Source organism: Myotis myotis, unplaced genomic scaffold, assembly GCF_014108235.1.
Source record: "Myotis myotis isolate mMyoMyo1 unplaced genomic scaffold, mMyoMyo1.p scaffold_m19_p_6, whole genome shotgun sequence".
Lineage (NCBI taxonomy): Eukaryota > Metazoa > Chordata > Mammalia > Chiroptera > Vespertilionidae > Myotis > Myotis myotis.
Window position 1 is genome coordinate 87,188,075 of NW_023416368.1, and position 26,038 is coordinate 87,214,112.

General features: G+C 55.0%; 2 protein-coding genes across 3 annotated transcripts; one reads left to right on the top strand and one right to left on the bottom strand.

Moving 5' to 3' along the window:
• Positions 1 to 148: 148 nt before the first annotated feature.
• Positions 149 to 7,256, top strand: DDX49 (DEAD-box helicase 49). The gene is made up of 13 exons (XM_036312732.1): positions 149 to 304; positions 1,113 to 1,236; positions 2,204 to 2,289; positions 2,378 to 2,499; positions 2,824 to 3,011; positions 3,165 to 3,305; positions 3,985 to 4,060; positions 4,337 to 4,413; positions 4,591 to 4,688; positions 5,707 to 5,781; positions 6,393 to 6,481; positions 6,576 to 6,647; positions 6,734 to 7,256. Exons 1-13 carry the CDS (start codon positions 190 to 192, stop codon positions 6,959 to 6,961), a joined length of 1,491 nt encoding a protein of 496 aa, XP_036168625.1. The 5' UTR covers positions 149 to 189; the 3' UTR covers positions 6,962 to 7,256.
• A 574-nt stretch (positions 7,257 to 7,830) lies between these two features.
• On the bottom strand, positions 7,831 to 15,306 carry HOMER3 (homer scaffold protein 3). 2 transcript variants are annotated; one of them, XM_036312734.1, is made up of 10 exons: positions 15,151 to 15,306; positions 13,420 to 13,501; positions 13,182 to 13,338; positions 12,819 to 12,950; positions 11,199 to 11,306; positions 10,375 to 10,499; positions 9,618 to 9,774; positions 9,214 to 9,324; positions 9,018 to 9,104; positions 7,831 to 8,325 (listed from the first exon to the last, which is right to left on the bottom strand). In XM_036312734.1, the coding sequence occupies exons 2-10, from the start codon at positions 13,431 to 13,433 to the stop codon at positions 8,134 to 8,136; spliced, it is 1,083 nt and encodes a 360-aa protein (XP_036168627.1). In that variant the 5' UTR covers positions 13,434 to 13,501; positions 15,151 to 15,306; the 3' UTR covers positions 7,831 to 8,133. The 2 variants fall into 2 exon arrangements, with proteins under 2 accessions (XP_036168627.1, XP_036168626.1); XM_036312733.1 differs by having other exon boundaries at positions 9,199 to 9,324.
• Between the last annotated feature and the right edge of the window lie 10,732 nt (positions 15,307 to 26,038).

Below are 26,038 nucleotides of genomic sequence, written 5' to 3' on the forward strand. Positions count from 1 at the left end.
TTGAGTTAATCCTGCGAACCAACGGGATTGGAGAAAACATGGTAAGGATATGGTCGAGACTGGGAATGGCAGAGAGAATTTAAGACGGTGGAATCACGCAGGAGTCGGAACCAATCAATGGGACATTTTATACGTCATTGGCACGCGCCGGAAGCGCGGCTCACAGGCGCTCAGCGGCAGGCAGCGAGGATGGCCGGGTTCGCTGAGCTCGGTTTGTCCTCGTGGCTCGTGGAACAGTGTCGGCAGCTGGGTTTGAAGCAGCCCACACCCGTGCAGCTCGGCTGCATCCCCGCCATCCTGGAAGGTGAGTGTGGCCGGGCCTCTTCCCCACGAGGCATCTCCGCTCCTGTGCCTCCTCCGTTCCCTTTATCCATGCTGGTCCCGAGAGGCGAGGGGCAGCCTCGGGCGTCTCGGGGAGCCTGGTTCCGGAGGCAGACATGGCAGTGTTGTTAACGTTTAGGCTGCACGACTCACTGTGTGTCCGCGCACAAGTGATGTAACCCTGAAACGTCTATAGTCTCAGAACTCAGGGAGGTTTTGGTGAACGACTAACCGATAGTACTGGGAAAATTGAATAGAACTTGCACTACTGTCTTCATTTTATAAATGGAAACTGAGGCTGTCAAGTTTACTGGTAGATCCAGGACTCTGATTCCGTGACTGCACTTCTCCCCACTCTTCTGGCCCAAACCAGTTTGCCATTGCAGAGATGCCCACAGGAAGCCTAGGCCGTGGCAAGATGACGGGTTAAATAAACAAAGGTGAAAGAATCAATAGGGAGCATAAGATGCAGATTGGAGGAAGGCATTCTAAGTTCCCCGGGCTCAGATGATGGTGGTGGTGGGGGGGGAGGGTTGTCAAAATGAGGTACTAGTTAGTAGCATCTTGAGTCATGGATATGGGTTCCAGTCCAGCCTGCTACTCATCAGCTGTGTTTCTGGGCAAATCTGAGTCTCAGTTCCCCCTTCTGTTAAATGGGAATGATAATGGTCTCTCCTTCCTAGAACTTGTCGGTATGCCTGGAATGGAAAGGGCATGGGCTGGTATCAGTAACAGCTCAATGGACACCTGTCCACACCTAAACTGTTGATGTTGCTTTGCCCTCTGCCCAGGTCGGGACTGCCTGGGCTGTGCTAAGACAGGCAGTGGCAAGACGGCAGCATTTGTCTTGCCCATCTTGCAGAAGCTCTCTGAGGATCCCTATGGCATCTTCTGTCTTGTCCTGACGCCCACCAGGTGAGCCCCCCCATAGGCCTCCTGGGTGAGTTAACCAGTTGTGTTCTCTTGGACAAGCAGCTTTCCTTCTCTTTGCCGTACTCACCCTGTGTGCAAAGTGGGGACAGAAATCAAGTCCCCCTCTTCAGAGTGCTGCAGAATTAAACAAGATAGTGTGTGGAAAATGCTTGGCACAGAGCTTGACTCAGGGCAAGCACTGGACAGACAGGAACTGTCAGTAGCCTTGTAGCTTAAGAATAGGCATCTCTCTTGTTCTTGGTCATAAAGATGTGGTGGTTGACATGGTTAGTTTTTTAATGACAGGAGAGGTAGGCACTGCATGCTATGAGAGTGTGGCCTGGGAATGGGTGGTGTCAAGGAAGGCTTCAGTCAGGGTGCCTTAAAAGATGAGGAGGGTCTCTCAAAGGGACAAGTTGGGGGAAAAGTAATCTAGGCAGAGTGAACTGCGAGTACATTCATGCAGAGGTGTGAGGGGCAGGGAACAGGAAGGGCACCGGGGGCTGGCATATTAGAGCCAGCTTGAGAAGGGCCTTGAATGCCAGGTTATAATTGGGTCTGAGGGAGAGGGCGAGACAAGAGGCCAGGAATTGGGGGCATGGGCTGAGAAAAGGCCTGGTTGGAGCCAGGGCCAAGGGGCAGAGAGGAGGGCACTTGAACACTGGCTACCCCCAGGGCAGGAGGGTTTCAGGCTTTGGTGACTGGTGTCAAGGCCATTGCTGAGAACATGGGAGGAGGAGAGGCCAGTAGGGGAGGGGCCCTGGGCTGTTCTGGGGTCTAGTCTGGTAAGGGGGAAGGGTCCACACAGGCCTCCGACGCTAATCGTCAGAGTTTTTGTCCAAAGAAGCCTGGAAGCCACGGAGGGTGTGTGAACAGAGGAGAGCAGGTCGGGAAGCCCTGGGGGTGGAGATGGGGATGGGAGACAGGTACAAAACCTCTGTCACCCAGCCCGGCTCCTTCACACCCACAGGGAGCTGGCCTACCAGATCGCAGAGCAGTTCCGGGTCCTGGGGAAGCCTCTGGGCCTGAAAGACTGCATCATCGTTGGCGGCATGGGTACGGGGGCCCCAGGGAGGCTTTGGGTATGGGACCCCTGCAGACTTGGACCACCTGCCCAGCCCCACCTCTTGCCCTCCACCTGCAGACATGGTGGCCCAGGCCCTGGAGCTGTCCCGGAAACCACATGTGGTCATCGCCACGCCAGGGCGCCTGGCTGACCACCTCCGCAGCTCCAACACGTTCAGCATCAAGAAAATCCGCTTCTTGGTGAGTTGGCCTGGGCACTGATTCATCCATTTGGAAAACGGGTCCCACAGGCCATCCAGCAGAATGTTAGGAACGTGACAAGGATAGCTCAGACCCACAAGAGGGAGTCTGTACCTGTGGGGGTGGTTGGGAGCAGGGCCTGTCTAAAGAAGTGACATTGGAGCTGAGACAGGTGATGGAGCAGGACCTCCAAGACCTCAAGGGAGCGTGCTCCCAGGCTCATGGTCAGAGCTGGGAAGGAGGAACATGGGGGAGGCAGGCCAGCCTTGGACAGCACACTCACCCCAAACCCACTACCACTACCCGCTGCTGCTGGCGTTGCAGGTGATGGACGAGGCAGACCGGCTGTTGGAGCAGGGCTGCACTGACTTTACCGTAGACCTGGAAGCCATCCTGGCAGCGGTGCCGGCCCGCAGGCAGACGCTGCTCTTCAGTGCCACCCTGACTGACACACTAAAGGAGCTGCAGGGCCTGGCCACCAACCAGCCCTTCTTCTGGGAGGCTCAAGCCCCGTGAGTCCACAGCCACATTCCCGGGGTGTCGGGGGCAGGCAGGGGTGGTGGTGGGGTTACACCCAATACACCCAATGGAGATTATTGCCCATAGGTGGGCAGGGCATTGGCCGAATTCAGCAGAAGGGGAAACTGAGGCCTACCCCTTCCCAGGGTGCGCACGGTAGAACAGCTAGACCAGCGCTACCTGCTGGTGCCTGAGAAGGTCAAGGACGCCTACTTGGTCCACCTGATCCAGAAGTTCCATGATGAGCATGAAGACTGGTCCATCATCATCTTCACCAACACATGCAAGTGAGCTTGGTGGGCCCGCTTCCCACAGACTTCCATGAGGGCCCAAGAGGTGGCCCGAGGTCCCAGGTGGGAGGCACACAGCCAGTCTCCGCACTCCAGGGCCTCGCTCAGACCAGAGGTTTTGTGAGATTTGCTCAAAGCGGCTCAGAACAAGCCACTCACCAGGATCACATCTTCTGAAGGTGGAGCTAGGAATGGGGGTTCCTCAGATCTGCCCTTAACATGAAAGCCAGACTGTCCCCATTTTTGGAGCAGCCTATTCACTATGGTCTAAGGTCCCTGAGGCCCAGTGCAGCAGCACCCACACCTGGGGCTGTGCTCCCCATAGACCCAGGGGACTTCTGACTCTTCTGAAGCATGTGCAGGGATTGTCAAGAGGCTGTAGACTGTTCTGACGTGAGCCAGTAGGCGGGCAGTCCATACCACATCGATGGGACCTGAAGAACTTATTGGCTACCTGAAAAGTCTGGGTTTGGGGCTGACTCTTGCTGGCTTAGGCTGGGAGGAGTCAGCAGAGAGGATGTCAGTGGGCAAGGCACCCTGCACCTCAGCTTGTCCCTGCCTGTCTGTGCAGGGTCACCTGCCTGGGGTCCTAGGCAGGGTGGGGGGCAGGGGGGCAAAGAGCACTTTCCCAGGACCCCAGCTTTTGTAGGGGCTGAAAGTGCATTCTTCCCACCAGGACCTGCCAGGTCCTGTGCATGATGCTACGCAAGTTCAACTTCCCCACTGTGGCTCTGCATTCTATGATGAAACAGGTGAGGAGACCCCCACCTGCTCTCCTTGCCTGTGATTCCTCCCAGCCTCCGGGCCTTTGCGTAGGCTCTTCCCTCTGCCTGGTACACTCTTCCTGCCACCCCCCTTCGCCCGTTCTGGCTTTTTTAGTCATCTCCCTCCCTGGACTGTGCACCCTGTGAGGGCAGGACCATCCTGGCCCCAGCCCTGTCCTAGGCCTCATACAATAAGTGCTCATTGACTAAGATGGTATCCGACCCCCATCCCCATTCCCCCAATTCTTCCCCGATCCGGCTCAGAAAGAACGCTTTGCTGCCCTGGCCAAGTTTAAGTCCAGCATCTATCGGATCCTGATCGCAACAGATGTGGCCTCTCGGTGAGCAGAATACTCCGTCCTATGTGCTGGCCCGGTGACACCCCACAGAGGGGCCAGAGGGGGAGGCTGGCCTCGGGCCAGGATTGGGCAGCCCGTTTCACTGCTGAGTGACCTTGGGTGAGTCCCAGCACCGGTTTTACCATGTGGGCAGTGGTGCTGATCGGCCTCTGCCTCTAGGGGCCTGGACATTCCCACGGTGCAGGTGGTCATTAACCACAATACCCCCGGGCTCCCAAAGATCTACATCCACCGAGTTGGCCGGACAGCCCGTGCAGGTGAGTAGACGGGTGGGATGGCCTTTGGGGAGCCATCCCTACAGCTTGCCCACACCATGAGGAGCCAAAGTCATGAGCTAGTGGGGCAGGTGGGGGGATACAGCCCCAGGTGAAAGCTGCTGGGGAACTGTCCTTTTAAAAGCAAAGGTGGGGGTACTTTGGCTTTTTCATAGAACCTACATCTGTCTCTGGGGACATAGCATATACTGCCCCAATCCTCATCAATCCCTGTTGCCTCACTTCAGTCCTCTTAGACTGTCGGGCTGCCAATTGGCACCTTGCAGTGAGTGGGTGCATGAGCCCTGGTGAATGTGGTGTTGTCTATGGGATTTGATATCCAAGTTTAACCCCTCACTGTGACCCTAGCCAGTGGCCAAGGAGACATCCATCTCCCTGATCCCCAGCTCTAACAGGGAGGGGTGCTGCATTTGTGAGATTTTGTCATGCCTGGAGTGGAGAGATACTTTCTGGGGCTGTACTGGTCCTGCCCCTTCTCTCCTGCCCTGTGGCCTCAGGCAGATCACATCAGCTTTCTGGACCTTACTGCTTTGTCAAGTGGTGGGTAACGAGAACATGATGTCTGTTTGAAGCTGCTCCAAGGATCATGGGCCTGGTCAGCTGTCAGCGCTGGTCCAGCACTAGCCATTGTCACAGAAACGGAACGGAGAAACTGGCATGCAGAAATCTGGGCTGAGGCCTGTCACAGCTTACTGCTGCCATAACAGCCTGGGCTCCCTGGTAGCCATGCCAAAAGGGGAGTCAGCCACATCACCTGCTCCAATTAGGGCCAAGCTGGCAAGAGAGCCACCTCTCCCTGCCGTCCTGCAGCTCAGCTCCCCTGGGGCAGATCACCCACTACACGGGTCTTGCTGGGGGTCAAGCCCTGATAACCCAGGCTTCCTTCACCTGCCCCCACCTACTCACCAAGTTCTGTTCCTCTCAAGAGGAGTCCTGACCTGTCTCTTGACCCCTCATCCTGGCCCCTGGCACATAGCAGGTAACTGGTATGTCCTTACAGGGCGGCAGGGACAGGCCATCACACTGGTGACACAGTATGACATCCACCTGGTTCATGCCATCGAGGAGCAAATCAGTGAGTAAGGGGGCAGGAGTGGGATACCCACCTGCCTTCTCACACGAGCCAACTTAAACCACTTTCCTTCCTATACATCCCCCAAAGAAGTTTCTTTTGCCCAATTATTGAAAGAGAAGCTCCCCATAATGGCCATCTGGTGGGCAAGGTCTGGTTTCTGAGACCTTGTGTGGGTGGTCCCTGTGAATAGGTCCAAGGCCCTAGGGATGAGGCTTGAGTCTGTTTAAAACCCCCATCAGGTAGTTTAATGTGTAGCCAAGACCAAGAACCACGAGGGCATGTCTAATCACCAGTGACTCCTCAAATTCAGAAACAGCTTGACTTTAGAGAACACTGCCCAAAAAAGTACTTTCCCCCCCAATCCAGTTCTTAGCATTGGTAACCACACACACACACACACACACACACACACACAGAAGCAGTCTGTATCCTACATCCTACTTAGGTCTGAAATCCCAGATCTTGCCCACCTGACTTTTATCTGTTAAGACCCCCAGACACCTTGCATGGCCCCCCCCCCCCCCTCCACACACACACACTGGGAACTCAGTATTGGCTGAAATTCCTCTTCCTGTCATGTCTGCCCCCTCCCCCCACCCTTGTCCCCACAGAGAAGAAGCTGGAGGAGTTCCTGGTGGAGGAGGCTGAGGTGCTGCAGATTCTCACACAGGTCAACGTGGTGCGGAGGGAATGCGAGATTGTGAGTGTCCAGGAGCTGATCTTTGGGACCCAGGGTGCTCCCTTCGAGATGGGAACTACCCCCCATGACAGCCTCTCCCTCTCCCCAACCCCAGAAACTTGAGGCAGCCAACTTTGATGAAAAGAAGGAAATTAACAAGCGGAAGCAGCTGATCCTGGAGGGAAAGGTGAGGGCTGAGCCAGCAGGTGGGAGGCAAGGTTCCTGAGGTAGGGAGTAACCAGCTCAGCCATCTCCCTGTCCTCCCCGAGCCAGGACCCTGACCTGGAGGCCAAGCGCAAGGCTGAGCTGGCCAAGATCAAGCAGAAGAACCGGCGCTTCAAGGAGCAGGTGGAGCACGCGTTGCAGCGGCAGAAGGCCGGTGGGACTGGCCACAGGGGCCGTCTACCCAAAGCCCGACCGGAGGCCCGCTCAGGCCCAGGACCTGGCCTAAGGCCCACTCGGCCCCTACCTGCCCAGCCTAAGACTCCTTCATCAAACTGAGGGTTGGAGAGTTGGAGGGCAGTTTTCCCCTCCCAAGCTGCCCAGTCCCCCTCAGTGGAGCCCATGGACGCCCACATTGTGCAGTACATGGCTCCTCTTCTGTGGCCCCAACTGGCTCCTTCTCTAAGCCTTGGCCCAAAGTCAAGCTATCAAGGGAAGAACACTGGCCATGTGGTTGGGCCCATCTCCATAAAGTGACTCCAGCCCAGGGTCACTGAAGGGGGTGCTGTGGGCCCAAAAGTGAAGGTGTGTCATTTGCAGGAGATAATAAACTGGTCTTTTGACTTGCCCAGTCTGCCTCGGGGCACAGGAGTAGGAGAGGAGGGTATGGCTTCCTGCGCCTTTTAAGTCCCCTGGGACCTTATCTCTCCTCACCCCCCCCCCCCCCCCCAATTCTTCATTCCTGTTGGGCCAGGCCCCAAACTGAACTACAGTGCTGGCTGTTCCAGGTGGGTGACCTTGGGTTGGTGAGTCCCTCAGGGTCAGTTTCCTCATCTGTAAGTGGACATAGCAACTGCACCTCTTCAAATGCGGCCATGAGGTTGGTGAGGTCATCCTCTTCTCTGGAGAACATGGCTGTGGTCTTCAATGCCTGCCCACCTCATTGAATCTAGGGTTTGCAGCCAGAGTGAAGGGAGGCTGAACCAAGGCCACCTAAGTCCAAACTGGTCTAGACAACATGGGCTGAGCCCCAGGGGATGGGGGCAGCAGGACCAGGCAGCTGTGTGGCCTAGCCCCTCCCCAACTCCGCCCCCCCCCCTTCCCCCACACACACACTTGGGCTCTGAGCCTCATCCTGCTCGCCTCGAGTGACTTTCCAGCCCTACATGAGCAGAGGACAGCTAGGATGTATTGGAGAGGAGACAGGAGAAGGTCCAATGACAACATTTAGTGTCCACCCACCACACACACACAGTCATGCTTAGAAATGTAATCTGGGCACCAGCATGTGCCCTGGTGGAGAGTCTAGAAATCTTACACAATGAAAAGCCCCCAATAGCCTCTAAGCTGTAAGCAGCCAAGCCCTCTATTGGCTGTCAGCCCTGGTCCCTGCCAGGGCAAGTGGCCTGCTGGGCCGCCTGCGGCCAGCCCATGCCCCAAATGGGAAGCATTTGTGTAGAACCTGCTCCCATAGGCTCCAGCTCCTACAAGGACGGGTGGCCAGGCCGGGCTCAGGGAGCACCCTCAGCTAGGCGGGCCAGGCCCTCCCGCAGCTCGCTCAGCTCGAACAGTCTGACGTCCAGCAGCTGTGCGGCCCGGCCCACCTCAGCCCTTGCCCGTTCCCGCTCAGCCCGAGCCTCCTCCAGGCTGCGCTCTGTCACCCGCAGCTGGTGCTCCAACTCCACGTTGCGGGTTTCCAGGTCCTGCAGGGAGAGGGTGGGCAGGGTTACCAGCCCTGACGGGGGCATGTTTCTGAGTGCCATCTCCACAGTTCCCACTGTGGACCAAGTCCCCCTCCGTCTCTTGATCTCCCTGCCACCTGTGCTGAAGACACTCCCTGCTCCCCCAGCCAATTTGAACACCATAGAACTGATCATGGCCCTCTTCCTGAAAGCCGCCTGTGACCCAACAGGCTGGGGATGAAATCTACACATCCCCTTCCTCCTTTCTCATTCCAACTCAGCCTCGCTGGCTTTGTGGTTCCTTAGACACACTGATACCCTCCCCATCTCAGGGCTTTTGAGGACATGCCCCATGACTGTTTCTTGGATAAAGTTTTTAGCAAAACCCAGGCCAGCCAGACCTGTGTTCAAATGCAGGCTGGGGAGGTGTGAGGACTTGATGCAGTCAAGAAAGCTCAGCAGGGATTAAAAAATTGCCAGTTGAGTGGATCTAAAACGTTGTACCAAGAACAACCGTTTACAAGCCACCTCAGATCTTCCAAGCATCTGCTCTTTCCAGTCCTTCACCTTAGGTAGCTGTCTTCCTGACCCCACTTACAGATGGAGAAACGTGCCAAAGGGGACCAGCCAGGAAGGGAAGAGACCAAATCTGTGTCACACCAGAAGCTGGCTGCCCAAGCGCAGTCACCCCATCTCCTGGCAACCACACACACCTGCACCTTCTGTTGCGTCTCCTCCCGATCCACTGCATCAGGGGCCTCGCGGGGCACACCGGCCTGGCTCTTGAGTGTCTGGATCTCCTAGTGGAGAAGAGTTCCCAGGGTGTTCTGGGGGTCCTGGCTCTCCCATGGGAGGTCAGGGAAGGTGAGGAGGCCTGGGAACACACATACTCACATGCTCTGTGCTCACCTGGTCCTTGGTCTGCACTAAGGACTCCAGCTGTTCCAGCGCCTGGCCTGGCCCCTCTTTCTCACTGACTGGGGTCGGCTCTGTGGCTGCCTGGGCCTCCAGTTCAGCCACCTGGGTGGACAGAAAGTTCAGCATCTCTCTGGGGAATCTGCCTTCTGCTCAGTCCCGCCCCCTCTGCTCGGAGTTACCACCCCACCCCTGGCAGGGAAGACTTTAGGGTCTGACACCCCTTTGAGGTGGGCGCTAAATCAGACCCATTTTACAGAGCGTGAAACTAAGGCTCCGGGAAGTAACCTATAGATCACACAGCCAGTTGGTGAACCCAGGACAGACAGGACATGCTCAGGCAGGGGCTCCACAGTTGCCGGAGGCCCAGGGTCTCTGAGAGGGAAGGGTGCCCTCACCCGCTGCCGCAGCCGCTCGGCCTCTGCGCGCTGTGCCTCGAGCTGCTGCCTCCACTGGGCGGCGGCCGCGTTGGCCTCTCTCAGGGCGCTCGCCAACTTGTTGTTGCTGTCCTGCAGCGCGAAGAACTCGGCCTCCCACTGCACCTCGCCCACGGAGCTGCGGGGACGCAGCGGTCGGCGCCGGGTCGAGCCAGCCCGGCCGCGCTAGGCTAGGGGCGGGGCCGCGCTAGGCTGGGGCGGGGCTATGGCTGGGGGGCGGGGCCACGCTGGACAGTGCGGGAAACTGTACAATGGGCCGAGGCGGGGCGGGCGTGGGGGCGGAGCCAAGGCGCGGAAGTCCGGGCAGGCGGGTCCTGCCGGAGAGTGAATGGGACTGGGCGGTACGATCCCTGCCGTAGGCGGGGTCAGTACAGGCGCCGGGTGTTTGTTCAGAGACAAAGGGAATGCGGCAGGAGCCCGGGTCAGCCCACGGGGACCCAGCCAGGCGGGGTGGGGTTGGGAGGCTCCGTGGGGTAGAACTATCCGGAGGAGGCGTGAGCGGGGCGGGGGCAGGGTCATCCCTCGGAAGGCGTGGCCAAAGCGGAGCGCGTGCAAGGGCGCGGTCGGCTCCCGAACTCCGGAAGGGGCAGGATTGTTGGGGTCACCCGCCTCCGGGTCCCAGGCTTTGGGTCCATGGTCAAGCTGGGCGGCTTCTGAGAAGCGGCTCGCGCAGCCCCACCTCCTGCCGCGTCCCGGTGCCCCGCCCTACCCCCCTCACCCCTCGGACAGCATCTTCTTGAGCCGCTCTCGCTCGGCGGGGCCAGGGGCTTCCGCGCTCTGGCTGCGGAACAGCTTCTCATCGCTGGGGGGACCATTGGTGCTGATGAGGGGGCTCGGGGGCACCTAAGGGTGTGGACAGAAGCGGGGTCACGAGAGGGGGGGTGTCAGTCAAGGACCGGTTAGAAGATCATGTTAGCCTCAGGGCTGATGTTACTGAGGTCTTGGCTGAGAGCAGGCGCCCTTCCCCTCTCACCCATCCTCCATGGTTCCCCGTGGCCCCCCTGGACCTTGCCTGCCTGAGCTCTCACCAATTCCCCAGCAGCAAACCTGACGCAGGTCAGTCTAAACCCAGAGATGCTCGAAATCTGCCCTGGGGGGCATGGGGAGCAATCTGAAACCTTAGGAACAGGACCCCTCTGGGGCCAGATTTCAACATCCATTTCAGGAAGCCCTCTCCACTAAGCTGAATTTGTTATGACTTCACCTCAGGAGCCTTGAGGGCAGGGGCCAGCCTGCCTTTTCATCTCTGTAACCCCAGTCCAGCCTTGGGCCTGGCACACAGTAGGTGGCTAATAAATTACACAGTAAATTCATGGGGGAAACTGCCCGGGAACAGCTCTTTACTCCACCCCCTCAGCCATCTCAACTTCCAGGAGGCCACATTCCCCCTGACATGCTCCATGGCACCCACACTCCTCCTCCATGGCCCCGCCACAATTTGTGAGCATCTGGTTCTGGGCACCAGCACATCACAACGCAGGAACCCTAACCCCACCCCCTCCCCTCATATCGCTGGGCAGGCATGGGACAGGGTGTACTGACCTGATGAGTGGACAGCCCCAGGGCTGGACTGGTGAGCTCCCCGCCATCCTGAGATTTCTCCCTCGCCAGCCTCGCTGCTTCCTTCACTTCCTGGAACTTCTCAGCAAACTGAGGAGGGGGGACAGAAACAGTCAGTCAACAAACCCCTGGCCCCCTCCCCTGGGGCCCCATCCCTGTCACTTACAAAGGGAACTCTGCAGCCCCTCATCTCATGAACCGGGAAAGTGGAAGAAGGCTTGGAAAATGATGTCCCAAAGGGCAGAGTGAGCTTGAGAGCAGGGGGTGGGATGTTCATGGGGGAGGCTTACATTGAGCCACCCTGAGAAAGGAATCGCCTTTCCCTCTCCATCGAGCTTATTTCAGCAAGGAGAGCCTCAGGTGGGTGCTGATCTGTCTTTAATACGTGGAACACATGCAAATATCCTTGTATGACAAAGAGAAAGCAGGTCTTGGGACCTCAGCCCTAGCCAGCAAGAAAGTGATTGTCCTGTTCTCATTTTTGTTACATTAATTTTTGTTTGTTTTTAAGATATGTTTTTATTGGTTTCAGAGCCTGCAACCCAGGCATGTGCTCTTGACCGGAATTGAAGGCCGACGCTTTATCCACTAAGCCAAACCGGCTAGGGCAGTTTGAAAATACTTTTTAAAGGAAATATTTAGCACTGGCTGGTTTGGCTCAGTAGATAGAGCGTCAGCCTGGGGATTGAAGGGTCCCAGGTTCGATTCTGGTTGGGGGCACATGCCCAGATTGCTGGCTCAATCCTCAGTGTGGGGCATGCAGGAGGCAGCCCATCAACAATTATCTGTCATCACTGATGTTTCTTTGTCCCTCTCCCTTCCTCTCTGAAATCAATAAAAATATATTTTAAAAAACAAAATAAAAGAAATATTTACAGTTATACAGCCACTTGATTTGTGCAAAGGGGCTGGCGCAATTCACTGGGGAAAATGGTCTTTTCAAAAATGGCCCAAGATCGCTGGGCCAGTGTGGGTCAGTGGTTGAGCATCGACCTATGGATTCCAGGTCAGGGCACATGCCCAGGTTGTGGACTCAATCCCCAGTAGGGGGTGTGCAAGAGGCAGTGGTGTTTCTGTTTCTCCCTCTCTCTTCCTCTCTGTAAAAATAAATAAAATATATATTTTTTAAAATGACCCAAGATCAACTGGATACTACTGTGGGAATAAATACTCCTACCATACACTACCCACAGAAGTAAATTCAAGACCTAAATATGAAAGGAAAACGAAAGCTAATAGAAGAAAATCGTCATGCCCTCAGCGGGACTCAGAGAGCACAAACCAACCATCCAGGGAAACAATGGATAAAACAATACTGACGTCTAAAGACAGCAGAGGGTGGAGGGCAGGGATGATACAGTGCTAGTGTGTGTGGGGAAGCACCCAGCCCATTCCTGGAACCCAGAGAGGGGCAAGGTGTGTTGAAATTGGAGGTGTCCTGCAGAGCTGGGATGTGAATCAGGGAAGAGGGAAGGGCTTCTGGTTTTTCCACTTCTGCAGCTGGAAAGGTGGAGGCCCAGCACCTGACCAGGGGCCCCAGTGCACCCAAGAGAGGACACAGACCCAGCCCTGTCCCTTCCACCATGTACCCTTGAGGCCCACCTGGGTCAGATGCTGTTCAGAAGCAAAGCCAAGGCCGTAGACAGTGTTGGCACGACTGTCTGCCCATTGTCCGAACTTCTGGGAGGTTTTGGTAAAGGTCATGTTGGGGGTGACAGTACTATTGATAATGGCCTGGGGAAAGGAGCGGAAAGTTCAAGGTCAATGGAACTGTTAAATAATGAACATGAGAGCAACTAGGGTATCACTTTATATGAGTGCCTCCAAGGTCCTTGTCAGAGCCATGTCACAAGGAAGAGACTGGGGCCCAGAAAGGGTCAGGACTCCCTCTAGACCTGTCCCTGGGCACACAGCAAGGCAACAACCAGATCCAGGCCCACCACCCCAACCAGGCCCTGCCAGGACCTTGGCACCCCCAATGCTGATGATTCGGTAAACGTTTCTGGTGGCATCATAGAAGTAGGAGACAGTGAGTGCGTGCTTGCCCGCAGGGATCCAGTTCCGCTTGGTAGCTGGGTCGATCTGGAACACATGTGCCCTGGTGCTGAAGATGGGCTGCTCCCTGCATGGGGAGAGGGTGCTCAGTGGGGACTAGGCACCCCCCAGAGGGCTCAGGGCCAAGCCGGTGGGGGCAGGGGCTCACCTGGCTGTGGACATTGGTCAGGCTGGGCTAGGTGGGCTCCAAGGGACAGCCAGAGAGGTGGCAGGAGCTGCTGGTTCGGCCTCTGGGGTAGAAAGGACTTGTGAGTGTCCCCCAGGACAGGCTGAGGGAGGCCAAGCAGGTCCAACCTCAGGACTCACCACCAGGTGCACCATTCATGGAATTTCAACCAAAAAGGTGAGAGAATCAGATCACTGAGATCAAGGAGACCCTGCCTCTCTCCACCTGGAGAAGCTCCGACAACATCCTGGGCAAGAGATGGCTGTCCGAGAGGAGTCCGAGAGGTGGCCTCTGACATCTCCTAGCCTCATCTGGGTTATTAAAACCTTGGTGAAGCCCCCTCAGTCTCAGGGTGGGTTGAGGAGGCCAAAGCCAGCTCCCCTTTAGTACTTTCCACACATTCACCTATCGCTCCTCAAGCCAGAGCCTCCAGCAAAGACTGGCACCACCGGGTGCTACTGGGAGACCTATCCCCACTGGCCTCCCAGAGCACAGATTCGGTGTCAAAGTCCAATCAGGGAGCCCCCATCCTTGTCAAAAAGTCAAGATGCAGCCAAACAGGACCGCCCTGGTACCCACTACCAGATCTCCCATCACCACTCACTCCCAATACCAAGGGGGCTGAGTGGAACCAAGGTTGAATATGGACTCCCCACACGCCTCTCTCTAGCCACCACCCCACAGAAGCCAGGAATAGCTGCGGGGGGCAGGGAGATGGGGGGATTTTTTGACCCTCCCCCTGCCCCTCAAACTTGCATCCAGAGTATCTGCAGGGGGACTCAGGAGGGACCTGGGGGAGGGGAGGCAAGTTGGGGGAAGGGACGCCCGGGCTTAGTGGTCTCCGTGGTCCGAGGGGGACTGCACCCCCACCCGAGTCCTGGGCAGCTGCTGTCCTGGTCACGGGGTCTGAAACCCGAGCCCCTAGTGGGGGAGGGGCGACAGCTCCGGCCGAGGTTGGGGGCAGTGCTGGGTCAGGCTGGGGCTCCGGGGTCCCAGGAACTCCGGCCCTTCCGGACGGGGCGCTCCTGCTGTGACTTGCGCGTTTGGGAAAAGTTACTCACCAACTAGTCATGCCCCTCACGCCACGGGCCGCGAGGCGCCCGGAGGGGGCCCGACCCCGCCCGGTGCCCGGGATCCTTAATCGCTTGTGCGGGCGAAGCCCACCCAGGTGGCCCGGTCCAGGATCCTGACAGTCAGGATCGAGTCCCCACACGCGTCAGGAGTGGGGCGCCCAGTGCGCGCCGCAACTTCGGGATATGCGGTCCCCAACCTTGGGACTCCAAGATCCCCGTGACGACCCGGATCCGGGTCCAGAACTTCGGCACCATATTATCTGCCTCCTCCAACCCCATAACTTCGGGGATCCTCCGCGCCGCCCCGATTCTTGAACTTTGGGGACCCTCTGCCCCCTTCCATGCCCAGGTCCAGAATCTCGGGGTCCCTTCGCGCCCTCCCCAGGTCTGGAACTTCGGAGACACCTTCGCAGCCTCCTGCGAGGCGGGGCGAGGAACTTTGGGAAGCTCTCACTGTCCCCTTCCCGACCCGAGCTACGGAACTTGGGGCCCTGAGCCCCCGCAAGACCGGGTGCTTCGGAGCTTCCCGGACCGCCCTCAGCCTCCGTATCCAGAACTTCGGGGCTCCCCGCGCCCTCTCCCGGCCCGGGAACTTCGGGGCCCCCCGCGCCAGCACGCCATCTCGGTTGGCCAGGCTCACCCTGCCGGCTGGGCTCCCCGTGAGTGTCCCGGCGGAGTCGGGTGCGGCCCGCGGCGCCGACTCCCCGCGCCCTCCGCGCCGCCCGCGCCTTTGTCTGCGCTGCCGCTGCCGCCTGCGCCGCCTCCGGTCCCATTGCAACGGGTCCCGACGCAGCCGCCGCCCGCCCCGCCGCCCCGCCTCCCCGCCTCCCTGCCTCCCCGCCCCTCCACATCCCCGAGGTCTCCCGCAGCTCCCCCTGCCGGCCCTCCGCGGCGGGGCGGGGCGGGGGAAGGAGGTCGGAGAGCCCGGTGCAATGGGTAAAGGGCCGGGAGGGCGGGGAGTAAGGGTGGGTAAGGGGGCTGGGGTGAGGGAGGGACATTGACCCAGACCCAGAGACAGAGAGACTGGGGGAGAGGCAGAGACACAGAGACCGGCAGACAGAGAACTGTAACTATGTGGCAAAACAACTGTGACGATGCCAGCGACGGCTGGAGGACGTGTGTTAGGGTCCCGGAATCCAGGGTGGAGGGAATGAATGTCGGTGTCCAGTTCCCACCACATGGGCGAGGCAGCTGGAGGTCCGCATGACTGGATTGCTCCTCTGGTCGGAGGCAGTGCACCCCTGCACATACATGTCAGGAGCACATGATCTTATACATGGTGATCACACCCCCCCCCCAAGTCACAGGATGCCATTGCATGCCTGAAGCTCTGAGCCTCGCCACAGCTAAGCTTTCTGACCACTCAGAGTTTTTGCTTTCTGTCTTCTCTGTCACATCTCCTTTCCCTCTTCTTTTATTTCTGTTCCCTGACAAGAATCACACATCTGAGCTAGTAGCTACCTTCAAACTGCCGTTAGGTGAATTCTGGAGACTTACTCTCAGGCCAAGATCTGAGTTTACTCCCTCCAGGACTTTGCCCACGCTGTTCCCTCCACCAGGCACACCCTTCCTTCAGACTCATATCTGCCTTGTCCTTCCAGGCTTGGCTCCATGGTCGCTCTCCTTCTAGAAGCTTCTCAGACCAACCTGGGCTTGGAAAGGATCTCACCCTATCCTGCCCCAGGCCCCCCTCCCTTTCTGTGATATCCCTGATGTGCGTTACCTGTTTATTTGTTCAACTGTGGCCAGATCTGGGCACTCCTGGCGGGCGGGCACATCCTGGACCCCCAGGCTCACTGGGGAAATGGAAGCACAGACTCGGTTTTAACTCACAAAGGCATCTGCACCAGCAAAAGATTTGGCTTTGCTCGCAGGCCCGAAGCCACAAAATGCATGAACAAAGAGAATGCCGTCTGTTCTGTGCAGAGTGACTTTTCCTTATTACCAAAAATATAATTAAAAAAAAAAAGTAACTGGAAAGGTGCCGGCAGGGCCAAGGCTTCTGGAAGTGAACCAGGGTGTGCTGAATGCCGGGCTGCTATGGCTCGGTGGCTAGGGCCACTTGGCCTTTCTGTGGGGAGGGGCCCAGGCCAAATTTCCTCCTTGTGTGGGCAGAGGCAGCAGCAGGAGAGAAAGTGGGGAGGTGAATCCTTTCCTGGGTTCCCCTCTGGCTCTAGGAGGGGCTGGGACAGTGCTGGCCTTGAGCAGCCCTAACCTGATATTGTCTTAGTCAAGTCCAAACTGAGGGAGTGGCTTTGTCAATTCGGACTTCAGTTTTTCTCACCTGGAGAATGGGCTGATGCTCTCGGGGCTGAGGTGGGGGAGGAGGCAGGGAGGATCCAGGTGACACCAGTAGCTCCTCACTATCCCTTGGATGTAGACACAGACTGAGGCCCCTTCTCCTTGCAGGGCAGAGAGGCTGACTAGAAGCCACAGCTTTCCCTTCGGGTTGAACAAGGACATGAGGGAACGAGCAACTTGTCATTGGAGGGACCAAAAAGGAACTAAAAGGGCTTGTTTGGCTCGAGGGAAGCACTTTGCTGAGTGAACTTAGGACCTCTGTCTGGTTAAATCTGACCCAACCTTTGAGCTAAGGCTAAATACTCTCTGCTCCCTGGAGGGTTCCTGTCCTATCCGATCAGCCGAAGTCTGTCATTCTTCCCCAAAGCCACGTGCCCAACCACATGGCGTGGGTCACCATGGCCACCCAGATCTGTTATGGCACCATTTGGCTACTGCCCACCTCTTACACAGCTTTGCGCCAGCACCTAGAGCAAGCCTGACGTGCAGCAGGAACGCGGTAAATGCTTCCAGAAGAAACGGATCCCCAGGCTCCAGTTTTGGTCCTTGGTTGTCTCCAGAGTCACATGAGCCAGAAAGTGATTCCCAGCCCTGCTGCCTCTTACCAGTGTGGGCCACAGGCTAACCCAGCCGTGGGCAAACCACGGCCCGCGGGCCGGATCCGGCCCGTTCGGCTGTTCCATCCGGCCCGCGGAGCCGAAGAGCGGAGGGTTCTCTTGCTCTCCCCTCCGCTCCTTCACCAGCAGCAGTGTTCACACGTATTAGTTCACACAAACACTCCATCCATGCTTTTGTTCCGGCCCTCCGGTCCAGTTTAAGAACCCATTGTGGCCCTCGAGTCAAAAAGTTTGCCCACCCCTGGCTAACCTGACAAGCTCAGGGAAGGCCTGCATGGCAGTCTGGCAAACTCAAAGACCTAAAGTAACCACAAAGGATGGTCTGAAATGAAACTTTAGCTAAAAGCAGTTATGGTGGGTAGTCACCTCCTAGGCTGGTATCTTCACTGACAAGGTCAACCTTTACCTTAACTGAGCCTAACTGTCTTTTTGCATCTATGATGACATATCCTTGAAATGTCTGGGTAACTTATAACTTCCCTTTTTCTGGACCCCCTGGGGACAGATACCACACATTCCTTCATTGTTATCATGTTAATTGTTCCTGTACCCACCTAAGTATGTGTTTATCATTTTACTTTTTATCCAATCCCAGGGGTTCCCCTCCCCCCGCCCCTCCCCCCCCTTTGCTTTCTCCCGCCTCTCTACTCTCTCACCAATGGATTTCATGTAACCCACCTACGTCCCTCCTTTGATTGCAGTGTATAAAAATAGAGGAAACCCCACCATTCTCCGGAGCATTATCTCAATTAGTTGAGGCCCTGCTTCCCAGCAATTGTCTACAGTTTGGCTCAAATAAACTCACAAAAATTCTTTACAGGTCTGAATGTTTTTTATGTTAACACCAGCAGTGTGACCTTAAAGAAGCCAGTCTCCCTCTCCGTGCCTTAGTCTCTCCATCTATTAAATGTGCGTAAGAATGCTGCTCACTTCTGAGGTTTCCAGTAAGAATCCAACGAGTCCTTGAGTGAAGAGGGCATGGGCCCAGGAGCTTAGTAATGTTCACTGTTATAAACACATTTATTCTTGAGTGTTTGGGCATGTGGTTTCGATCCAGAGCAAAGTTCTTAGAATATTCTTTTTTAGGGTTGAAGGGTCCCAACACGGCATGAGCTCGGGTCCAACCTGGCGTGATGTCCTCTAAATCTTTAGCTCTGAACTCCTATGTGCCTCTCCAGCCATCCTCCTCCTTCTCACTCCCCTACAGCCATGCCAGGGGAGCCAGCATCACACCTTAGCCTGGGGAAAACTGCTCATCCCTCAAAGCCCCATCTTCAATGTTCTCTTCTCTGAGAAGCCCTCCCTCCTCTTCCTCTAGACCTCCCCAACACCCTCCCCCCTTCTGATCCAATCCTGACCCCAAGGGGCTGGGGATGTTTGTGTCTAACACTGACTTCCAAGCTTGAAGGCACCTCAAGGGCTGGATTGAGGCTTCCCTTGGGTTTTGCATCTCCCAGCATTGGGTGGATATATGGGGATCATGGCAGAGGAGAGTTTGATGACCCAGTCTTGGTGAAAGTGGCCCTACCTGGTGTTGCTCAGTGGTTAGACCGTCTGCCCACACACTGAAGGGTCATGGGTTTGATTCTTAGTCAAGGGCACGTACCTGGGTTGCAGGTTCAATCCCTGGCACTGGTTAGGGCACGTGTGGGAGGCAACAAATCGATGTGTCTCTCTCACAAAGATGTTTCACACACTCTCTCTCTCCCTCCCTTCCTCCGTTCCACTCTCTCTAAAAATCAATGGAAAAATACCCTTGGGTGAGAATTAACAACAACAAAAATGTGTGTGTGTGTGTGTGTGTGTGTGTGTGTGTGTGTGTGAAAGTCTCCTGCCTTAAATTTAGATTCAACTCAATTTCTACCCAAAGCCAAGGTTAATTCACTAAACAAACAGCACCCAGGAAGTAAGAGCCAGGCACCTTTAGGCCCAGGAACAAAGGGTCTGGGGACTGGGCTCATGGGCTGGGTTATGGACTCAAGCTCCCAGGACCAGGAGAGCCCCCTCCTAACATGGATCTGTGGTCTGGATCCCACAGACCTAATTACCCTCATTGCCTCGTGCACTAATTACCTCCTCTGTGCCAGGTGGCTGGGCGGGGCTGCTCCACTTTTGGGAGGTAGGTCGCCCGATTATTTTTGGCTTTGCCGTCCTTGAGGGCTCCAGCATCTGCCCAAATGAAGGGCAGAAATTGGGGCGGAGAAATTGCAGCAGGAGGGACACTGGGAGATGTGGGGGTTGGGTTGGCCCAGGAGCTCCCTGAGCAGGGACTTTGGACCTGAGGCCTGAGGGTGTTCGGCACATAGTTGAGGTGGCAAGACCTGGAGGGGCTGAGAATCAGCTCTGAGGTGGGCTGTTCTGGAGGTCTGGCACCATTGGTGGGAGATGGCTGGGGGTGGGGACTGGTCCGATGGGCCTGGGTGGGAACTGCTGTGTGTTTCTGGGCATATGACTTCCTCTCTTTGCACTTTTCTTGACAGATTAAACAGGGATAATAACTCACAAAGAGTGCTCTAGGCAGAGGGCACAGTGTGTGCAAAGGCCCTGAGGTAGGGATGGACTGGGTGCATTGGAGGGAGGCCAGGTGGCCAAAGCAGAGTGAGTGGGAGGAGAGTAGGGGGTTCTTTGGGCTGAGGGGCCAGATAGGGCCTCATGGGCCATAGTGAGGTGTGGGTTTTGTTCCAGGTACTGGGGAGCCTTGGGAGAGTTTGGACCCAGAGAGGGAGGGATGTGATCAGATTTATACTGCAGGCTCCAGGCTGAAATTTAGCTCTTAGGAGAGAACCGGGGTGTGTACATGTGCAGACCCTCCTTTTCTGTGAGCCTCAGTTTCCACATCTTGGACAGAGTTCTGAGGCTCAGACAGCCCCAGCACACACTGGACCTTTAGCCAGGGAAGCTCCCCTCTCCACAAGTTCCTGAATTCTGGCTGAGCAGCCTACATGGCCTCGCCTTTGCCTGCCCTCTCCTCCTACTCTCCTTCTGTGGCCTTGAAGGAACAGCTGTGGGAACAGAGAGCAGGAGGCCTCGGGGAAGACAGTGAGGAGGGGCTCTGGGGAGAAGGGGGGCCGTGTTCCTGTTTGGTGGCGGCCCACATGGGGCCGCCCAGTGCCGAATGTTCTTGCAGGAATTGGGTGACTCAGATGCGGCAGCCTCTTCTCTTGATTTGCCAGGGAGGCCTTTCCTGGTCTCCAGACACAGGTTGGAGTAAGGATTTGCCTCTCTGGGCCACCCCGTAAAACAGCCCTCCCTCTGCCCCCCAGGACCTCTTTAACTGGCTGCATTGCTCACCTTCCTGCTCTCCTGGAGGCTTCAGAGGAAGAATCCAGCTTCTCATCACCATTGGCTATGCTGCTGGACCCCACATCTGAGCTTCTGAACTCAGTTCCAACACCTCCTCCTCCAGGAAGCCTTCTCAGACTCCCTCCACTCCCCTAATCCTGACCCCATAGGGGTCCATGTCTGGCTCTGCTTCTATCTCAAACTGGGGCTCCTTGGAGTCCAGGTGTAGGTCAAGACCTCTCAGGGCCCCAGTGCCACCCAGTATGAGAGGGCACAAAGGGGGTGCTGGGGTGCAGGACACCTGCTGTGGCAGCCCAAGGCAGGACCCCATGGACCTGACCTCTAACATCATTTTTATAAAAGAGAAAACTGAGACTTAGGAGGCTTAGGCTGATTCCCCAAATCAAAAGTTGGACAGGTGGAAAGCCTGGCCCTTTCCCTGCAGCCTTTGGAACCTTATTTACCTACAGGAGAGGAATTTGGTACAATCTGGGCTCGGACTCCAAGAGTCCAACAGCCCATCTCCATAGATGCACTGGGGGCCTCCCTGGGCCTGTTTCCTCCTCTGTAAGACTGGGGTTCCTCACCTGTTCACTTGTGTTTACTGAGCACTGATTGTGTCTGGGCACTGGCGGGGGGGTGTGGGGGGTGTGGGGGGCCTACCCTGAGGGAGAGCACAGCTACCTGGTAGACAAGATGGATGACAAATAAAGGATCAAGTAGGATGACTTCTGATAGCTTTTTGCAAAGGAGAGAAAACCAGACAAAGCAACACAAAGACAGGTGGCTGGTGAAGGCTGCTCAGAGGAGGTAGTGGTTCAGGGGAGCAGCGTGTGCGTAGGACCTGAGGTGGGAATGTGCTCAGCCCCCTGGAGTAGCATCGAGGAGGCAGGTGTGGCTGGAACAGGGTGGCTGGGAGGAGAGTGGGGAGCCAGATGGGCAGGGAACTCCATCGGCTGGGTCACAAGGAAGAATGTAGACTTCACACTCACAGCCCTGGGGAGCCATGAAAGGCTTAGAGTAGGAAAGGGACATGACCTGCGTTTCCATGTTGCAGATAAAATTCACCAGAGTCCACATGACAAATGGCCTGAGGAAGGTGATCTTAAGGCTTTCATCCTTGGTTATCCCCATGCAGAGGGTACCCCGGTTTGTACTTGATAAACAAATGGCATTGTTATCAGCAGGATTATTCTATCTTTGGAGTTGGCCACAGGCTCTGTGCTCGAACCCCTCCCAGGACCTCAGAGAGGAAGCCTGTCCAAATAACCTCCTTTCTGCCCTGTTTGGCCTTCCTTCCTCTCTCTCTCTCTCTCTCTCTCTCTTTCTCTTAAGGCCCTCTTATCACTGAAATTCCAGGCCTCCAACTGGACGGAAACATCTGCTTCCTGTAGAGGAATCTGTTGCCCCCCAGGCTGGGGGAAGAGAACTACTGAGGGAAAGAGAAAGGATCACACATTAGGCACCAACTGCATACACAGGGGAGACAGTATGTGCAGGCTGCCCATTTCCCAGGCAGGGAATCATGGCCGAGCTCAGGATAAGAGCTGTTGACAGATCCAGCAGGGGCAGCCTGAATGATTTGCAGGATCCAGCGCAAAAGAAAAATTCAGGGGCCCTTGTTGAAATTACTCAGAACTTTAAGACAGTGACATCAGAGTGTTAAACTCGGAAGCTGGCCCTGGTGGGAGCTGTCGCAGCCACCTTCTACAGCTGCAGAAACTGCGTCTGAGAGAGGGAGGGAGATGTGCCAAGAGCTGAGGGGCCCATGGGGACCCTCCCACCTCCTGAGACAGTGGCAAGCGTGTTGAGTGGCTAGTGGCCTGGTGAGTAGACCTCAGAAGCTGGGATGTACCTATCTTATTCTTGGTGAGAAGCCAGGAGCTGCTGTGGCCTCAGTGGTCTAGGGGTTGGGGGAGGGCGGCGACATACATGCATACATTTTCTTTTCTTTGTTAATATATTTTTATTGGTTTCAGAGGAAGGGAGAGGGAGAGAGAGAGATAAAAACATCAATGAAGAGAGAATCATTAATTGGCTGACTCCAGCACGCCACCCCACTGGGGATCGAGCAGGCAGCCCGGCGTGTGCCCTGACCGAGAATCGAACTGTGAACTGCTAGTTCATACGTTGATGCTGGGCCATGTGTACATTTTCTAACATGTTTAGCTTTATGTATTTTCTCTTCTGATTGCCAAAGTGATATGTACTCAGTGTAAAATCTGTTTCAGAGGAAACACAGACAAGCATAATGTAAATAATGTAAAGAGGTCCCTTGTCATAGTGTTTAATTCCCTGAATGCATTTTTGTTCCAAACTTACAATGTGCCTGGTGTTCACTGATCAGTTAAAACACACTGTCACAGCCTGGCCGGATGGCTCAGTGGTTGAGTGTTGACCTATGAACCCGGTCACGGTTCGATTCCAGGTCAGGGCACATGCCTGGGTTGCGGGTTCAATCCCCAGTGTAGTTGCGTGCAGGAGTCTCTCTCATCATTGATGTTCCTATCTCCCTCTCCCTTTCCCTCTCCCTTCCTCTCTGAAATCAATAAAAATATATTTTTTTAAAAACACACAGAAAACAAACTAAATTCAGATGCCATCCCTGTCCTCGTGGGCGAGGGCTGGCACACTCCAGGTGCTAGGTAAACATCTGTTGAGTGAACGAAAATTTAAGAACAAAGTGAATGCCCAGAAATCACTGTTATAACAGGATGATCTATTTCATTCTAGATTTTTACTTTTTTTCGCCTCTTCTCAGCCACAATGCAATCATACTGTACATGACTTCTCAGTGGAGGCCCACTTTCCATACCGATTAATATCAGTCTGCCCTCTTGTGTTGAAAGATGTTATCAGGGGTTTTCCATGATTTGTTAAACTGATCCCCTATGGTTGGGCATCGAGGGTGCTTCTTCAAGGGATGCTTTTGGGGCCTGGCCTTAAAAGTGGAATTACAGCCGTGCCAGCATGGCTCAGTGGTCGAGTGTCAACCCATGAGCCAAGAGGTTGCTGGTTCAATTCCCAGTCAGGGCACATGGGGGCGTGCATGAGGCAATCAAACGTTGATGTTTTCTCTCATTGATGTTTCTATCTCTCTATCCCTCTCCCTTCCTCTCTCTAAAATAAATAAATAAATAAACAAACAAACAAATAAATAAGGGAATCACACATTTTCAAGGCCTTCGATGGACACCTAGGGCCATACTGCCTTCCATACCACGCCATATCTCTGAACATCTGTCCATTTCCCTGAATATGTGACATTTTTTAAAATATATATTTTATTGATTTTTTACAGAGAGGAAGGGAGAGGGATAGAGAGTTAGAAACATCCATGAGAGAGAAACATCGATCAGCTGCCTCCTGCACACCCTCTACTTGGGGATGTGCCCACAACCAAAGTACATGCCCTTGACCAGAATCGAACCAGGGACTCTTCAGTCCACAGGCCAACATTTTAGCCACTGAGCCAAACTGGTCAGGGCTGAACATCTGACATTTGCAAATAAATGTTACAGACACTGGCATCGCAAGAGGTGGATTAAAATCAGAGGCTCCTAAAGGCAGGTTGGGGAGTGACTTCTTAAGGGTCAAATGTTCTGGAACTAGAAATAGGCGGTGATTGCACAACATTGTAAATGTACTAAGTGCCATTGAATTATACACTTTAAAATCATTATTTTGTGTTATGCAAATTTTACTTCAACTAAAAAAATCTGAGGTTACAACCGGGGGGAATCTCTGGCTTCCAGAAAGACCCCAAAACTCTGCTCAGTGTCACCTCCTCCAGGGAGCCTCCACTCATTACCATGTCAACCCACCATGCCCCTTCCAGCACTTTCCATCTGTCCTCTTATTTGTCTACAAAGCTCTCATCATTCCCTGGCATAGTTCCATTCATTCATTCATTCATCCATTCGACAGAGGAGTTCACAATTATCATCAGGCCCATTTTCCAGGGAAGGAAGCTAGAGCTCAGAGCATTGGGGTTGCCCCATGGCACCAAGCTAGGTGAGTATGGGGCTGGGCTGTATCCCCATTTCCATCCCGCCCTGGTTCCTTCTAGAGATGCCCAGTGGCCATTGCTGGGGTCTTCTCTGAATTGAGGAAGGTGTAAACAGTTCCCTCACTGTTACTGTTATACTGTTACTGTGTAAACAGTAGCTGAACGTCAGAAGAAGTTCTTGTGACTTCTGGTCCCTTAATTGCTTCAGTCCATTCACTTGTTCATCCCTTCACTCACTCATTTTACAAAGATATTTTGAGGTCTAACTATGTTCTGCTGGGTGCGGGAGTTACAATAAGCATAAAAGGTAAATATATAAACAAGGAGAGGTCACATGGTCATAGGTACTGAGAAGGAAATCAGTCAGGAAGCAGAGATGGCCTGGAGATCATGCAAATGAGGGTGAGGGTGGGGGAGTGAAGTGGGGGCTGCCCTATTGTCTCCTGGTTGTACAGGGAGGCACCCTCTGAAGACGTGACATTTGAGCTGAAATTGGAAAGAGGAGGAGTCATGCACAATGAGATCAGGAGGAAGGGTGTCCCAGGTGGAGGGCACAGCATGTGCAAAGGTCCTGGGGTGGAAAGGAGCTGGACATGTTCGAGGAACATCAAGGAGGATGCTGAAGCTCTAACAGGGTGAATGTGAGGGAGGGGTAGGGGAGGAGGCCAGGGAGATGATGAGCAGGGGCTGGGCCTCCTTAGGGATCACAGGAGTAGGTTCTATTATAGGATGATGTGAATCATAGGAGAGTTTGAGCTGGGGAGTAACTTGGTGTAGTTTATAAGTTCTGGAATCCTTCCTGTGGCTGTTGTTGGGAAAAGGCACTTGGAGGTGATATGTCAGGGAAACCAAAGATGAGTTGGGCAGCCTCTGGGGGCCACTGATGGCCTGCCTGAGTGGGGGAAGTGATCATGAGAAGTTGGTCAAGGGTTTGAGGAGAATGTTCTGGAGGCTGAAGGAGAAGAAGAGTCTAGGACAGGGGTGGGCAAACTTTTTGACTCAAGGGCCACATGGGTTCTTAAACTGGACCGGAGGGCCGGAACAAAAGCATGGATGGAGTGTTTGTGTGAACTAATATAAATTCAAAGTAAACATCATTACATAAAAGGGTACGGTCTTTTTTTTAGTTTTATTCATTTCAAACGGGCAGGATCCGGCCCTTGGGCCGTAGTTTGCCCACGGCCCCCACCCCCGAAAAGAAACTTCCCACTAATTAGCAATCACTTCTCATTCTCCTCTCCCCCTACCTTGTATCAGTCACTAATGTACTTTCTGTCTCTGTTGATTTGCCTATTTGAGGCATTTCATATAAATGGAAC